Source organism: Trichomycterus rosablanca, chromosome 6, assembly GCF_030014385.1.
Source record: "Trichomycterus rosablanca isolate fTriRos1 chromosome 6, fTriRos1.hap1, whole genome shotgun sequence".
NCBI lineage: Eukaryota > Metazoa > Chordata > Actinopteri > Siluriformes > Trichomycteridae > Trichomycterus > Trichomycterus rosablanca.
The window spans coordinates 36,894,861-36,912,963 of record NC_085993.1 but is presented as its reverse complement, the minus strand read 5'-3'; the positions used below and the strand labels follow the sequence as shown (position 1 = coordinate 36,912,963).

General features: G+C 36.3%; 1 protein-coding gene across 1 annotated transcript in view; it reads left to right on the top strand.

Annotated features, from left to right (window-relative positions):
• LOC134316521 (voltage-dependent T-type calcium channel subunit alpha-1I-like) overlaps positions 1-18,103 on the top strand; it is a 348,154-nt gene that overhangs the window by 321,113 nt on the left and 8,938 nt on the right. Inside the window, exons 33-35 of the mRNA XM_062996907.1 lie at positions 9,509-9,655; positions 15,437-15,571; positions 17,360-17,531. Coding sequence (XP_062852977.1) covers positions 9,509-9,655; positions 15,437-15,571; positions 17,360-17,531 — 454 coding nt within the window. The remainder of the gene's footprint in view (positions 1-9,508; positions 9,656-15,436; positions 15,572-17,359; positions 17,532-18,103) is intronic.

The following is an 18,103-nucleotide window of genomic DNA, read 5'->3' as shown; positions in this document are numbered from 1 at the left end:
GGCCCTTGAGCAAGGCCCTTCACCCTTAATTGCTTAGACTGTATACCATCACAACTGTATATCACTTTGGATAAAAGCGTATGCTAAATGCTGCAAATGTAAATCTGCCCATGTTGCTATTAGCAAGCTAAGCCTATTTAGCCCCTCCTTCCCAAACAATAAAAAGACATTAACATTTTCAAACACATTCTGTTTACTGACCTTACACTAACTGAACATCTTTGAGATGAATTGGAATGTTGATTACAAGCCAGGCCTCCTCGTCCAATATCAGCGTCTGTCCCTGAATACTGAAATGTATGTCCATTATTGCTACTTCTCATGTTTAACCACATCTGAGTGCACCAACATTTTAGGGTAGTTTGAAATTTTTAGCACAATACAGAATAGAGCAATTTTACCCCATTATGGTGATAGAATGAAAAAGGAACATTATATAACAGTACTGCCATAATTTGTGGATTTGTACAGTGTGGCTTTCCATTTATTTCTGGTCTAATAGATCGTCTGTCTTATTCTTACATTATAATAAAATAAGTTCAGACAAATATTAGCCATTCTTTTCTGCCTCTGGCAAATATCACAATCTACAAGAAAATGCCAGGCTGGATTATGTCTCCATTACTGCTGCTTATTAAGTATTATAAAAAAAAAGTGATATAACCCAATTTTCAGGTTTTCACTGCTGGCCTAACGTTTGCAAATCAGTTTTAAATGACCAGTACAAAACCGTGTAGTGAGATCTCACCCCATTACAGTATGTCTAGAAGAGGAAGAGTGTTGTGTAATGTGAGCAGTTGTGTCTGTGGGCATAAAAAGATCTAAATTAAACTACACTAAATCTATGGAGTAACGAATTGGGCTAGACTTGACAAGAGGACGGACACACACGCAGAGATATTATTTAACAAAGTGTTTAATAATAATAAGAGACAAGACGCACATGACCTATGCTAAATGCTAAGCCAACCACTAGCGCTAATCTAAACAAACATGAACATTCTATCTATCTATAGGGGTCACCGACGGATCGTGATCCGCATTATTGATTTGGCACAGTTTTTATGCCGGATGTCCTTCCTGACACAACCCTTTCTATTTATCAGGGCTTGGGACCGGCACTACAATGCACTGGTTTATGCATCCTAGCGGCTAGGTACCTATAAGACAATTCAGTGTCTTCAATTAGCCTGGCTGCATGTTTTTGGACTGTGGGAGGAAACTGCAGCTACCGGAGGAAACCCACACAGACACGGGGAGAACATGCAAACTGCATTCTCTCTCTTTTTTTTTTTTTTTTGGTTGGTGTATATGGATATTTTTGGTTGGTGAACTATTCTCAGTCCAGCAGTGACAGTGAGGTGTTTAAAAACTCCATCAGCGCCGCTGTGTCTTATCCACTCATACCAGCACATATATATATATATATATATATATACAGTATATACAGTATATATATATATATATATATATATATATATATATATATATATATATATATATACTGTATATATATACCCCTATCCATAGGACATCCCTTGAGCAATCAGCATTCTGACCCTGTGCTTTGACCCCAGCTTCCAAACAAGCTGGGATATGCATATGCAGGATATGGGATACTGTACACCTATATGTGTATATGTGACACATAAAAACACTCTATTCTAGTTTATAATTTCTGATATGCTAACACATAGACAAGTAAAGAGTATCTCATCTACCAAAAAGCATGTGAACATATGATCATAAGATAGTTGGTCACGTATGTGTATGTTCAGACATTTGACATTTTAGGCATTTAGCAGACGCCTTTATCCAAAGCAACTTACAATACTGTGACAGTATATAGTCTAAGCAATTGAGTACTAAGTTCCTTGCTCAAGGGCCCAACAGCAGCAACCTGGCAGTGGTGGGGCTTAAACCAGCGACCTTTTGATTACTAGTCCAGTACCTTAACGGCTAGGCTACAACTGCCCCATTTGAGTTCAGCTGACAAATTTATATTAAAAGGAGCTTATGTTTGAATTCAGATTTAAGCTATCTGACATAATATACTCTGTTTGCCCAAAAGTATGTGACCACCTCTTCTTATTACTGAGTTTTGGTTTTTCAGCCGCACCCATTTCTGTCATGTGTATATCAGGTGTATAAAATCAATTTTAAGCTTTCGACTTTGTAACACCCTTTAGGAAAGGAAGGTTCTGATCCTTTGGGATAAAGTAGATTGTCAGTTGCCGTCCATGCTTGGCTTTCTCCACGAAGGGTCTTTTAACTGAATGGGCACAAACATTCCCTTGGACTCACTCAAAAACCCATTACAAGACCTTCTCAGAGGAGTAAAAGTAGTTATAGCTGGGTGTGTGTGTGTGTGTGTGGGGGGGGGGGGTTGTTTACAAAGCCATATAGCGTAGATCTTATACAACAAAACCTATCAGGTGTCCTGTTTGGAATTGATTGACTAACCAGAAGACCAAGGTGTTGGCAGATCCCTGGTTAAAAATCAATGTCTAAGCATCATGGGAGAATTGGGTGACAGGTGAAGACTGTAAGGTTATAAAGAGTGTATAATAAGGTGTGGGGCCATGAAGGCGAGTGCTGGTTGATAAGTAGGACTGGTGAGGTGAGTCTGGAGCGTCAGATCAATGACCTCTTTGCTGATTTTCGCCTAGTGGGTTTCAGGATTGCTTGTCAGATCACACATGACTGGCTGGGAATACGACTCACTGAGCACCGGCAGGAGCACTGTCAGCCTCCATCACCTTAGGGGTGGGGGGTAAGACAAAAATAGAGACGATCTGGGTTTATCCACTTATGTATGCAATGCATTTGTGCGTATGTGAGTGCACGCTACATACATTTCTCCTCAGAGATGCATAAAAATGCATTATTCAGCTTGTCAATCACATCTCTGTTTAAGTCCGAATCAAATTAAAGCTATCAGCTCTGCATTATGTTGACCTCTAGGTAAAAGATAAAAAAAAACAAGCAGCCCAATTAATTAGATTGCTGTAAAGATCTTAAGTAATAGTGATTTTATTAAAAACACACACGGGAGGCCTCAGAGGCTTGCCGTGCTACTATATAATCTGCAATGCCCATTTTAATAGTGACACATAATTAATAAGGAACATGCAGAGTTTTTGTAGCAGCCAGAAATCCCATTGAAGAGAAAACCACAAAAGGGCTTTAAGATTTTCTAATGAAATTAACACATTTTGATTTTTCACTTGAATAAGGGACTAGAAATGTAATACAGAAATTAGCAACACTGTTATGGAGAAGGAATTTAATATTTGTAGTGAGGAATGGTTTCTAAATGCAGTTGAGGCCAGTAAACATATTCTATAGGCACTTTTAAGGTTGGATATGTATACATTGTTACCATAAGTTGTTGTATTATAATGCATCTTTTATAGACATTCAATTGATTAAAGTTGTAGCTAACGATGTAACATGTTTGTAGGGCTGCCTGATAGTTGCAGTATTGATATGATCCAGGGTGTAAAAGCAGACTGAAAGTTTAATATATGTGACACAGTTGATGTAAAAATTTTAAATTCACTAGGAAGTAACCTGTATGTTACAACTGTCTTGGGTTTCAGTAATTAAGGCAAATTTAGAAAAATTCAGAATTCAATGAGCTAATGTTAGTTATTTGCTAGATTTACTGATGAAGCTTATGATTATGTATGAACATCACCTACTGTGCTCTAAGTGCTCTCAGAACTTAAGGTATCTGGTTGGTTGTAAATGTTAGCCAGTACAGTGGTACCTTGAAACTCAACGTGAATTGGTTCTTGGAGTGGTGTTGAGTTTAAAAGACGTTGGGTTTTAAGGAATTTGTGTGTAGCAGACATCCCAAGTTGCAAAAACTCATTTCAGGGAGGTACCCCCGGACCTCGACCCCCCAAGCCCCCCCCCAAAAAAAAAAGCTAAAAAACCTCTTACACACCAAAGGATATGGGTGATAACAGAACTTTTAGGAGCTGCTAACTGAGCTACTAAGCTGTTTGCGTCACAAACACATTAATATGTACTACATAGTGCACTAGATAGTGTGAAAGATAATAGATTTATGTTCCCTACATAGTGCACTAGATTGTATATTAGGATTTATGTTCCTAGATAATAGACTTATGTTCTCGTTCTAGATTCCTGGAGATTTTATCTGACTTGCGGGCATCAGGGAGCCGCTATGTACAGCAGTGTTCAAAAAAATAGCAGTGATTTTAAAAAAGTGAATAAAGCACAAAATCATTCTAATAACTTTTATTTCCATGAATGCAAATGCACTGAAAATACTCCACTTTCAATTCTAAATCAAAACATTAACAAAATTTAGCCAGTTTGTGTTAATCCTTTACAGAAAATTAAGAAAAATGAATATTAGGCTGTTCAAAAAAATAGCAGTGCCAGCATTTTTCTCAAAAAATGTATCTATAAACTAAAAATGTTTGAGGTTTCACTTTAGTTTAAATAACTGAACGAATATTTAGTGGCATTACAATTGTTTCTGAGATCTGTGTTGCATGGAGTCGACCAACTTCTGGCACCTCAGAACAGGTATTCCAGTCCAGGATGATTAGACTACATTCCACAGTTCTTCTGCAATTTTGGGTTTTGCCTCAAAAAAACGTGTTTCAGATATCAGAACACAAGTTCTCTATGGGATTGAGGTCAGGGGATTGGGCTGGTTACTCCATTACCTCAATCTTGTTTGTCTGTAACCAAGATGTTTTGGGTCATTGTCATGTTGAAACACCCATTTTAAGCACATTTCTTCTTCGACACAGGGCAACATGATCTCCTCAAGTATTCTGATATATTTAAATTGATCCATGATCCCTCGTATGTGATAAATAGACGTAACACCATGGTATGAAAAACATCCCCATATCATCATTTTGTACCACCGTGCTTTACTGTCTTCACAGTGAACTGTGGCTTGAATTCAGTGATCGAGGGGCGTCAGACATACTGTCTACGGCCACTAGACCAAAAAAATTAAATTTTGCTTTCACCAGTCCACAAATGTTGAGCCATTTCTCTTTGGACCAGTTAATGTGTTCCTTGGCAAATTTGAACCCATTCAGGACGTCTTTATCTTAACAACGGGACTTTGCAAGGAGTTCTTGCTGGTAAATTGGCTTCACTTAATCATCTTCTGTACTCACTGGTAAATTTAGATGTTCCTTGATCTTTCTGGAGGTGATCATTGGCTGAACCTTTGCCATTTTGGCTATTCTTTGATCCAATTGAACAGTAGTTCCACGCTTCCTTCCGTATCTTTCAGATTTTAGTTGTCACTTCAAGGCATTTGAGATCATTTTAGCTGAGCAGGCTATAATTTGCTGCACTTCTCTGTATGTTTTTCCCTCTACTATCAACTTTTTAATCAAAGTATGCTGTTCATCAGAACAATGTCTGGAACAACCCATTTTACCCAGTATTTCAAAAGGAAATGCACTATGACCAAGCTGTGCAACATTTGCCACCCTCCTACATTAAATAAGGGCCAAAATTGACACCCGTTCTTCTGCAGAATGAATAGTTTCACCAATTGAAATTCTCACTGCTATTATTTTGAACAACCCCCTTTCAATCAATGCTTCGATTACTCAGAATGAGCGGCATGCATGTCCTAATTGTTGGGTTTGTTTTTTGTTTTCATTACTCTACTACACTCTAAAGTAAAATGTTTGCTATGTAGAAATAGCATTTCTACTAAAAACAGTGATTTATCAGGTTAATGGTGTTGGACTGCTGCTTTTTTTGAACACCACTGTATATGCGGGAGACTCCCGGAACTTCCGGGAGACTTGGGATGTCTGGTGTAGGGAACCTGTTAATGCGTTCCATGGTCCCGTGGAACTGCATATATATTTTAGGCTACACTTGAAATAACACAAATAAAATATAAAAACACTGAAATACAATTAAAAACAGTTAAAAATCAATAAAAAAAAATAATAAACCTGCACTTTAGCTTTCAAGCTTTACTTTTTGTTGCCTTGTGATACTTAATCGTGAAGATGCTTGATCTTGGAATACTGTATTCCGTTCAGTAAAGGTGCATTCACATGAGAAATGGCAAAACCGCTTTTGCGCTGACTGTGCCAATATTTCCTATGGAGTGTGGCGGCTCACAAAGCTCAACGTGACTTATTGTACTAAAAAGAGTGAGGAATTCTTATGAGCAGTAATAATTAAGAGAGGTTTAGTGTTTCTATGTTGTTCTTTTAATTAATTTTTTTTTTAATGAATAAAACACGTTGAGTTTAAGGTAAACGTTGAGTTTTAGGATACAAATTTCTTGACGAAGGGTGCTGAGTTTCAAAGATTTTGAGTTTAGGGGACGTTGAATTACAAGGTACCACTGTATTAGGGTTTTACATTTAATATTCATATTCATAAACTATATTTATTTTAGCTGCTAATACCCAGTTACATCATGTTTGGCAGGATTTCTAAAATTGTTTTCTTATGCTAATAGGTGTTTTGGAATTTTTTTGGAATTAAAAGACCTATCACTGATTGAATCCCACTAAACTGATTAAGTTTAGCATTTTCCAATGTCATATGGCTGGTTATAAAAAGTTAAATGAAAATAATGCAGATTATCAACAGCTATAAATATAACAATATGGTAGCTAGCCAAGTGGGTAGGGCTTTGGGCTATCAACTGAAAGATTAAGGGTTCGAATCCCGGCTCTGCCATGCTGCCACTGTTGGGCCCTTGAGCAAGGCCCTTAACCCTCTCTGCTCCAGGGGAGCCATACAATGGCTGACCCTGCACTCCACACAAGCTGGGATACGAGAAGAAAGAATTTTGTTGTACTGTACATCTGTATACGTATATATGACAAATAAAGGCATTCTATATTTTCTTAGAAACCATTTGTGTGACCTTATATTAGCTAGTTGGTTAGCATTAGCTTTAAAAATATATATATATATTTTTATCTAACCTGGAATCCCTTTATAAATGTTGTCATTGTAGCTAACTAGCAAGTGCCAGTAGTAAACATTATGTTTCTGAATTTTACTTTCTAATTCTTTCAAAGGTCATTTAAGGTCGTGTAATGTTAGCTAGGTGTCCAGCATTAGAAATAATGTACATTTAATTTTAAACACATTTTGTGAGTATGGTAGGCTATTCTAGGTGGCTACCTAGTTAATGCAGTGAAAAAAACAAAACAAACTAAAAAAACAACAATAGCTGTGACTTCATGTTATCCTCTCAGAAACCCTGACACTAGCTCATGTTAGTAGCTTTGTTTGCTATAGTGGTGAATCTTATGCAAATTATGAATATGATTTAGAAGTTGCTCTTCTACTTCAGGACCTAGACTAATGTAACAGATGGATGAGTTCCACTATTTCTGAAAATTGTTGAGAAAAAAATATGTCAGTGACCTGAGCTGAAGCATAAATTAGCATCAAAACAATAACTCACTATACGACAAACCCACATTTAAATGTACATACATAAACAATACAAAGAAAATCTGAGTGGTACAATTCTGTTGTGGTATTAACTAAAACAAAAATGTTAAAACCTAAAAATTAAATGAACATTAAGTTTCATTCTGGGAAAAATACAATGTAACACAAGATAAGAATACCCTGGACAGGGTGCAAATTCACTGCAGGGCTTTAGCCACCCCTTCCCCTCAGACATAACCAATTGTGTCTGTGTAGACGCCCTGCCAATAGCACTGCTTAGAGTTGAGCCTGGATCTCAGCGCTGGTGGGCTAGCATAATAGACCACTGTGTTACCTGAGCTCCTGAGAAGAAGTCCATCTAAATAACAAACCTAACAATGAGTCTATCTTAAAGCAATTCTGCAAAGAAAAATAAGCTAAACATTTATCCGCAGTTTAAATTAAATGATAGAATCTGTTTAGTTGTAGTTATTGTAGTTATGTGGTAAATATATTGCTACTCATCATTTAAATGGAGCGCTAGTTATTAAGTTTGAGAGCAATTACGTTTTCACAGTGGTGATTGTTGGATATCTCTGGACCTTAAATGCTTTTCACATCGTTGTGTTGTTTAAGTTTCATATGTTTGTAATATAACGTTTTGTTTTATATACAGTATTTTTGGCTGCTCCTGTATTTAGTGGTCACCACAGTGGCTCATTCTGGTTTGCAAATCTGAGTTGACACATGACCGGCCAATAGCACTGCTGAAATTCGAACCCCAGAGCTCAGCAGTAGTGGGCTAATGTATTTTACCTCTGCACCACCCGAGCGTCCAGTCAATATTATGTGTTGGTAGGTATAATCCTCTAGCACACCAGCGCCGAGATTCTTAACTCATCGGTTCGGTTAACTGCCACTGGTCAGCTGGGCGCCATCTAGTGGGCATAATTGGCAGTGCCTGCAGCAGACACGTTTCTGCTAGGGTGGGAGCGCTGGATTATGTGGGTGGGGTCTTCAAACGCTGTGTAAGGACCCTGTGCAGAATGCACGGGTGTAAAAGGGTTCTGCTAAGGGCTGCACGCGGGTCGGAGGAGGCGTAATAAAGCAATAAGCCACGAGAGGCCGTGCGTTACTGTGATTTTAGCACGGGGATGACGTTTTTTTAAAACTTCTTTCCCCGTGATAAAATCATAACAGTAACGCACGGTCTCGAGTGGCTTATTGCTTTTATAAAACGGCGGTCAACATAAAATATAATAAATACAACAATGTTTAATTCATAAATGTATTTATTGTGTATAAACTTACAATAAATCATTCTTCCGCGATGCCAGGTAGTTCCTTAAAAGTGTTGCTAGGCAACATGAGGGCAAACATAACATTGACTTTTTCTTTTCAGTGGCGTATTAATATGGAATGATGTGAGGTGGTCATAGGTTATCGGGGATTTTACAACGGCTTCGAACGCAGCTCAGCCAATCAGATTTTAGGACCGGAATTATCCGTTTTATAAGCAGCAATATACCCACCTCGACTGCAATAAGGGATCCCCCAGCAGTGGAAGACAAATTGACTACACTAAACTGGGGAAAAAATGGGAGAAAATGTATGAATAAAATAGAAAAAAAATATATAATATATATATTATGTGTTGATTAATGACCTGAAATTATTAAGTATAGAAAACAGAGGCAGGATTATATTTTGAATACACCAATCAAATGAAATAATCACTACATTTACATTGCTGCACTTAAGTTATATACATATAGTTAAAGGGCAGAATCATAGTTGCAATGAATGAGATTTCTTAAAAAAGCTATTTTTTCAATTTAATATGAGCAATTGCTGATTATAGTTATATATTTCATCCTATTTTTGTATAATTATCTAGTAATTGTAGATAATAAGGTAGAAGGTGCTTATTTAACCATCAGGAAAAGTACAGGCTATGATATACGTAAGCTGCACCAAAGCTCAGTTATGAGAGCTCATAATGTAAGTAAGATTCATCGCTGAGCTGCTGTGATAATTCCATGACAGTTAATAATTCTACTACCACCGCCTTGTGTTTCTGCAGGAGAACTTATGGCTGGACAGTGTTTCTCTGCTGATTAAGGATTCTCTAGAGAGTGAGATGCAGATGATTGATAACCTGTCAGGATCTGTGTTCCACCATTACTCCTCACCTGCAGTCTGCAGAGACTGCAGATGCCAGCCAGCAGAGGTAACGCCTACATACTGCAAGACACCAGTCAACTTACTTACTTTTTCATTTTTCTCAACTTTTTTTTATTAATAATTACGACTTTTAATCATAGCTAATGTCATTGAATGATTCTTTTTTTAATTGAGCACAAAGTAACTAACATACCCCCTATCTATCTTATTATATCCCACAATCAATACTTACCCTCTTACTGTCATGCTGAAGTTGAAAAGTAAAATCTTTAAAAAAATACACATATTTCTTAGTAATCAGCACAAATTACCACAATAGTAAAACTGACCACTGCCTTTTCCATTAACTTGATCTACTAATCAGAGGCTTGCTTAGATGCTTAAAAGATAATAAATTTGCAGCTGTTGTTCACTTATTATAAATTATTAAAAAGTGGTTAACTTTTTCACTTACATTTTTATGCTGATTATTTATTTATTTATTTATTTATTTATTTATTTATTTATTTATTTATTTATTTATTTATTTATTTATTTATTTATTTATTTATTTATTAAATTAATTTATATATTTTCACCGATCAACCATAACATTAAAACCACCTCCTTGTTTCTACACTTACTGTCCACTTTATCAGCTCCACTTACCATATAGGAGCACTTTGTAGTTCTACAATTACTGACTGACTGACTGAATAATTTCCATCTATTTCTCTGCATACTTTTTTAGTCTGCTTTCACCCTGTTCCTTAATGGTCAGGACCCCCACAGGACCACTACAGAGCAGGTATTATTTGGGTGGTGGGTCATTCTCAGCACTGCAGTGACACTGACATGGTGGTGGTGTGTTAGTGTGTGTTGTGCTGGTATGAGTGGATCAGACACAGCAATGCTGATGGAGTTTTTGAACACCTCACTGTAACTGCTGGACTGAGAATAGTGGGAAGCATCCTGTGACCACTGATGAAGATCTAAAAGATGAACAACTCAAACAGCAGCAATAGATGAGCGATCGTCTCTGACTTTACTTCTACAAGGTGGACCAACTAGGTAGGAGTGTCTAATAGAGTGAACAGTGAGTGAACACGGTATTTAAAAACTCCAGCAGCGCTGCTGTGTCTGATCCACTCATACCAGCACAACACACACTAACACACCACCACCATGTCAGTGTCACTGCAGTGCTGAGAATGATCCATCCTAAATAATACCTACTCTGTAGTGTAGTGTGTGGGGGTCCTGACCTTTGAAGAACAGCATGAAAGGGGGCTTACAAAGCATGCAGAGAAACAGATGGACTACAGTCAGTAATTGTTGAACTACAAAGTAGTTATATATATATATATATATATATATATATACAGTGAGGATAATAAGTATTTGATCCCCTGCTGATTTTGTAAGTTTACCCCCTTACAAAGACTTGAACAGTCTATAATTTTTATGGAAGGTTTATTGAGAGAGACAGAATATCAACAAAAAATCCAGAAAAAAAAACATGAAATAAAAGTTATAAATTAATTTGTATTTAATTAAGGGAAATAAGTATTTGATCCCCTACCAACCAGCAAGAATTTGATTGATAAGCTTACTTAATTCTGTCCAAGTTTTATTTAAGAAAATAATACAATTACTGTATATACAGTGTATACAGTATTAAGACCACATGACATTTTCTACACTTCACTGTGTAGTGGTTTTAATTTGAAATTGATGTAATTGACATTTTAACCATGAATTTACTCTCACCCACCCCTACCGATGAGTTTTATTAGGGGACATGTACAGTCACAGTTGGTTTGGTGATGTTTAGGCTACTGAAAGTTTTTAGCTACAAATGGTAGAAATACGTAGTTCTGAGCTTAATGTCAACTTTTCATTCATTAATTGATTCATTTATTTATTTACTAATTCATTCTGTTTTGGGTCATAATAAGTCTGGTGCCACTTTGAAACACTGGCCAGAAGGCGGGAATACACCCACAACTGGGCATTAATCTATTGCAAGGCATCATAATTTACTCACTCACACACATTTAAAAGCTGCCAGTTTACAAAGTCCCGGAAGAAATCCTGTGTGGTATAGCACCCACTCTAGCAGATGTACCATCATGTCATCCTTATAAAAAAGAAGTAAAATAATACATTATTAATATGACCAGTGTATTACATTAGAATAGTGAAGTATCAAGTAATTCATAGAGGATTTAGAGTAGGTCTTTTATTTAATGACATAAATCATTGCTTCATTTCCAGCCACTTAAATCCCCATGTCTAAAAAAAGACATATTTTAATGAAATGTCCTGGATTCTTCCTATCTAAGCATCATGAGGAAATAAAATCTTCAGTAACAACACTGAATGGTCGAGCCTATGTTCTTATGTGACCCGATGGGTCTATATTCAACAGACCTTCTCACTACCTCTCGAGGGGGCTGGGAAATGTTAAGTTAGTGGGTGTGCAGGCTCTTGGAAATTGAGAAAACATGACTGTAACTTCAAACCCTTCTGAACTAAAGCTGTTCATCTTTATGTTCACACACATACAGCATGTTCTCAGCCTACATCATTGTGATATGCATGAACCTCACTGTAGATGTGTGAGTCATGCCAGCAAATTATGCTAATGTGTGCAGATGCAATGGTAATTAGCAGAAAGTTATTACAGATCTGTATTTTTGTTTGATGGAGACAACAGTTTATTGTGTTGACTCCTGTGATAAGGCATATTTATTCTAATGCTCATGTACAGTGTATTTATCCACCCATTAGTTATGGCATATTTATGAAATGAGTGATTTTAGGTTTATTATATTATACAATAAAGAAAAATCACAAGACAATTTGTGAGACATAGGCAGTAAGTAATTTGACTTACACCGATCAGGCATAACATTATGACCTAATATTCCTAATATTGTGTTGGTCCCTCTTTTGGCTGCCAAAACAGCCCTGCAACTGTGATGCACTGTGTATTCTAACACCTTTGTATCAGAACCAGCATTAACTTCTTCAGCGATTTGAGCTACTGTTGGATCGGAGCTCACAGGTCAGCCTTCGCTCCCCACATGCATCAGTGAGCCTTGGCCGCCCATGACCCTGTTGCCGGTTTACCACTGTTCCTTTCTTGGACCACTTTTGATAGATACTGACCACTGCAGACCGGGAACACCCCACAAGAGCTGCAGTTTTGGAGATGTTCTGACTCAATCGTCTAGCCATCACAATTTGGCCCTTGTCAAACTCGCTCAAATCCTTACACTTGCCCATTTTTCCTGCTTCCTGCTGTCCGATATATCCCACCCACTAGCAGGTGTCGTGATGAAGAGATAATCAGTGTTATTCACTTCACCTGTCAGTGGTCATAATGTTATGCCTAGTTAGTGTAAGTGTTTAATATTGCTTTGGAGTTTTAAATGTAATATAATGTTAGGTTTTTGACATAAACTGCTTCGGTTCTAGGTGTTACCACAGCATCTATGTTGGATTCAGTCAGTACTTGGTTAGGTCACTCTAAACCTTTTTTTTTTTTGCCATTTTTATTATTATTTATTTATTTATTGATTCTTGGATCATTATACCACTTTATAACCCAGATTTAATACAGTGTGAAATACATTGGTATGTCAATAATAGCTAGTTGTCCAGGCCCTGAACCAGCATGGATGGTATGAAGTTTTTGCCCATTGCTGTGTTTGCTTCTGGTTCACATGTGTCACAGAGGATGCTAGATGAATTTGTATATGATCACTGTTTGTTTCATTAGGGTAAATCCAGTCATTATTGTCATAATTAATAGCACAGGTCAATTCACGGGCAGACAGGGTAATCATGGACAAATACATCATCCTAAACAACATAGAAGGCACAAGTCAGAATTAAAGAGATTTACATAATTAATACAGGGAGAGGACAGGGGACAAAACAGAACATGAAAACAACAAACAGGAACAAGAAGCTCAGAACACACAGTAGAGCCTAAACTAAACTCAAAGAATGCTATATAGGGTAGGAATAATACTTCAATACTAACCAAGAAAAACACACACACACACACACGGTACCTATACAAAGAGTAATCAGTAGCGAAATACAAGACAGGTAAACGTAAACAAAGGATACTAAACAGAAGGAATCATACATATCACACATAACTGTTCAGTTATTATTTATTTTGAACAAAAATTTCAGTTTGGAGGTTTTTTATTATTATTAATTTTTTTTCTATTTTCCCCACTTTTTTCCCGCAATTTTCTCCCCTAATCTAGTCGTGTCCAATTACCCTGATTGCGTCCTCTGTACTGATTCGACCCTTCACCGCTGACCGAGGACGCCTCTCAACTGACATGCGCCCCCTCCGGCACGTACCGGCACGAGTCGAGTTCATACACCGACGGGCACTGTGTACGGAGGGCCACACCCCCATCAGCATTATTCCTCAGCCCTGTGCAGGTGCCATCAGTCAGCCAGCAGGGGCCGCAGTTGCACCAGTTATGAGGACCTATGGTCCGACTTTTTACCCCTATGAACAACAGCCAATCGTTGTTCATGCAGCCGCCCAGCCCAGTCGGAAAGGCAGAGCTGAGATTCGATACGATGTATTCAAAACCCCAACTCTGGTGTGCTAGCGTACTTTTTACCTCTGTACCACCTGAGTGGCTTATTATTAATTAATTAATTTATTTATTTATATCATTACAAGTTTTTTTTCTTTTTGCAAATGTAAGATGGGTATTTTTGAGTTTTTCCTAGTTGGCATTGGTTTCCTCTAGCAGCTTTGTTAAGTCATAAACAATGACCTTAGCTGGAGGCTAGAGACCTTTGCAGTTCTTTATTTTTATTATTAATATTATTATAACTGTTATTTTGGAAGGGATATTTTGTGTCTTTCTGTATAATAATTTGTCACTAAGCTGCCTTTAGTGAATTTGACAACACTAACGTAGTGCTTGTCTAGGTCCAAGAGCCTTAGGGTTTGGCTTTGCAACCCTTTTTAGACTAATATATTCATATAGTTCATCTTTTTTTATATTGATGAGTTTAATAAATTAAGCTGTTTTACAAAATACTTTCACTTAAGATGTCTTTGTATAATACCATGTTTTGTTTATTGATTTAAAATAATACAAAATGTAGGCCGCGGTAAAACACACTAGCACACCAGAGCTGACATTTCGAACTCGTCGGTTTGAATCTCAGCTCTGGCATTCGGCTGGGCTGGGTGGCTACATGAACAACGATTGGCTTGTTGTTAATACAGGGCGGGAAGCCGGAAAGGGACCTCATAACTGATGCAATTCAACCTCTGCTGGCTGATTGATAGCACTTGCACAGAGACGAAGGATAATGCATTAGTCAGGGTGTGTCTCTCCGTACACAAAGCTGATCTGTATAGGAACTCGCCTCGTGCAGGTGAAGAGATGCAGTCGGCTACCGCACATGTGTTAGCGGGGGCGTGTGTCAGTATCAGCATCAGTATAGAGGATCAGCATCAGTATAGAGGAAGTGTTATGCAATCAGGTAATTGGATACGACTAGATTGGGAGGAAAAATGAGAAAAATGCAAAAAAAATAAATAAATTTAAGTCATTATCTTAACACTGTGTATTCCAATTATAGTATAATTCATTATTTTTAATGTTTTTTTTCCTACATTTCTCTCTACATTTCACTGTACAACATCATCTGTGATACCTGACTCTTTGCTTGCTGGATATCTCATTCTAACATATATCTTAAATATAGAGAGGTGTCCACATACTTTTAGCCATAGTGTATGTATGTACATACATTGGCATTCAGATATGAATTCCTTTCTTTTCCTCAGATCCAATTTGCTGAGGTGGAGCAAGCGTCTCTAATGTCAGAGCAGCTGTCGGATAAGTCATCATCTCCAGCGCTTCCTGATGATCTTAGTCTAGACGACCACAGTGTGTACCAGCTACTGGTTAGAGACAGCAGGGTAGGCATCTACTTCTGTCTGACAAACCTATACATATTTATTTGGAAGGCTGTTAACATCACCAGTTAACATGTCACTTAACAGGTTTAAATAATAAGCCTATTTCTTCTATTTACTAAGGGTTTAAGATTATGTTTTGCTTGTGTTATATATTAAACTTTCCTTTTGTTAAACAGGTAAGGAGTTAAAAAAAAGTCAGGGTGTTGCCCTGCTCCTCCAGCTTTTACCCCAAATGTAATTTTATTCAAGTTGATGTTTTGTACTATAAGCTAATAAAAGAATCTGTTTCACCTGATAGCCAATCAGTATAAAGTACTTATTGTGCCTCAGCCACATCCCTCCCAACGTGGCCAATCATGTCGCCCAACTGGCCAATAACACAGCTGAGGATTTAAACCCTGGATCTCATCGATAGTAGGTTAAGAGTAATTTACCAGTACACCACCCAAGCACCTCTTATTATTATTATTATTATTATTATTATTATTATTATTATTATTATTATTATTATTATTATTATTATTATTATTATTATTATTATTTATGGTTGGTGTTGTTGTTGTTTTTAATTTTATTTTTATTTATTTATTTATGTATTTATTATTATTATTAATATTATTATTATTATTATTATTAATATTGTTGTTATTATTATTAATGTTGTTATTATTATTATTTATGGTTGGTGTTGTTTTTATTTTTATTTATTATTATTATTAATATTGTTATTATTATTATTATTGTTGTTGTTGTTTTTATTATTATTATTTATTGTTGTTGTTGTTATTATGATTATTATTATTGGTGGTGTTGTTTTTTATTATTATAATTTTTTATTATATTGTTAATTGTTGTTGTTTTTATTATTATTATTATTATTATTATTGTTGTTGTTGTTGTTGTGTTTATTATTATTATTTATTATTATTTATTATTATTATTGGTGTTGTTGTTTATTATTATTATTATTTATTATTGTTGTTTGTTGTTGTGTTTATTATTTATTATTATTATTTTATTTTTGTTGTTGTTGTTGTTTATTATTATTTATTAATATGTATTATTGTTGTTGTTTTAATTTATTTATTTATTTATTTTACCATTTTTATATGTTTTATATATTAATTGTTATTACCTGTTAATTCTGGTAATATTTATTTACATGGTTTTGTACCTTATTAGCCAGTTGATTTATTTAATGCTTATTAACTTAATTAACTACTCAGTGTTCCAGTATTAGTGTATTATTTCAGATGTTCGATACATCGACCTCTAACTGTATTAATTTGAGATTTTTTTTTATTATTATTACAAACCGTTCTTCTATGTTTGAAGAGACAATACTATTATTTGTATTAGTTTAAAGAGACAATACTATTATTATACCAGTTACAGGAAAATTGTTTGGAGAGGTCTCCTAAGGGATACAAGAATGACTACTTGCATGCTAATGTATTAGCTTAAGGCTATAACACGCATATAATAAGGACATATTCTTGTCTTGGACAGGTTTTAATTTACCATAAGATGTCTTCAGGCACCGTTCAGTGTTAGTTGATATGCAGACTGGCATACAGCTAAATCTTTACTCAATGCTAATAAAGCCATGCTTTGTCTAAGTCGTGACCCGTAGTTGATTATGCATTTAGGTAGATAGGGTTTAAATTGCTAATGCCAGCGCAATGGAAATGACTAGGGTATGTTAATACATGTAACCTTTTCCTTTAGCAGTTTTGAATGCTAATGTTCTCTAGTATCAGCACTAATACAGCTCTGCTCTTTCTGCAGGAGGAACAAGGGAGCAATGAGTCACAGAGCTTAGAGGAACTTCAAGTCACACCAAGTGAATGCAGGGGGTATCATTCCAAAACTAGAGCTCCCAGTCTGGAAAGTGAAATTAGGGATGGACTTCCTAATTCAGGACTTCAGAAGCAGAATGAATCTCTTCAGCACTTGCCATGTTATTATTCAGGTTAGCATAAACAACATTACATTTACGGTATTTAGCAGATGCTTTTATCCAAATCAGCTTACAGTACTGTGACAGTATATTGTCTAAGCAGTTGTGGGTAAAGGACCTTGTTTAAGGGCCCAACAGTGGCAACCTGGCAGTGGTGGGGCTTGAACCAGCGACTTTTTGATTACTACTCCAGTAACTTAACCACTAGGCTACAACTGCCTTAGCATATATTAGAGGGATCACATTTACTATGGGAATTCTGTATATCTTACAGGTTTAGATCCAAATTTACTTCAACCACAGGTCTTCCATAATACGATAATTGTATTGACATACAGTGTATCACAAAAGTGAGTACACCCCTCACATTTCTGCAAATATTTCATTATATCTTTTCATGGGACAACACTATAGACATGAAACTTGGATATAACTTACAGAAGTCAGTGTACAGCTTGTATAGCAGTGTAGATTTACTGTCTTCTGAAAATAACTCAACACACAGCCATTAATGTCTAAATGGCTGGCAACATAAGTGAGTACACCCCACAGTGAACATGTCCAAATTGTGC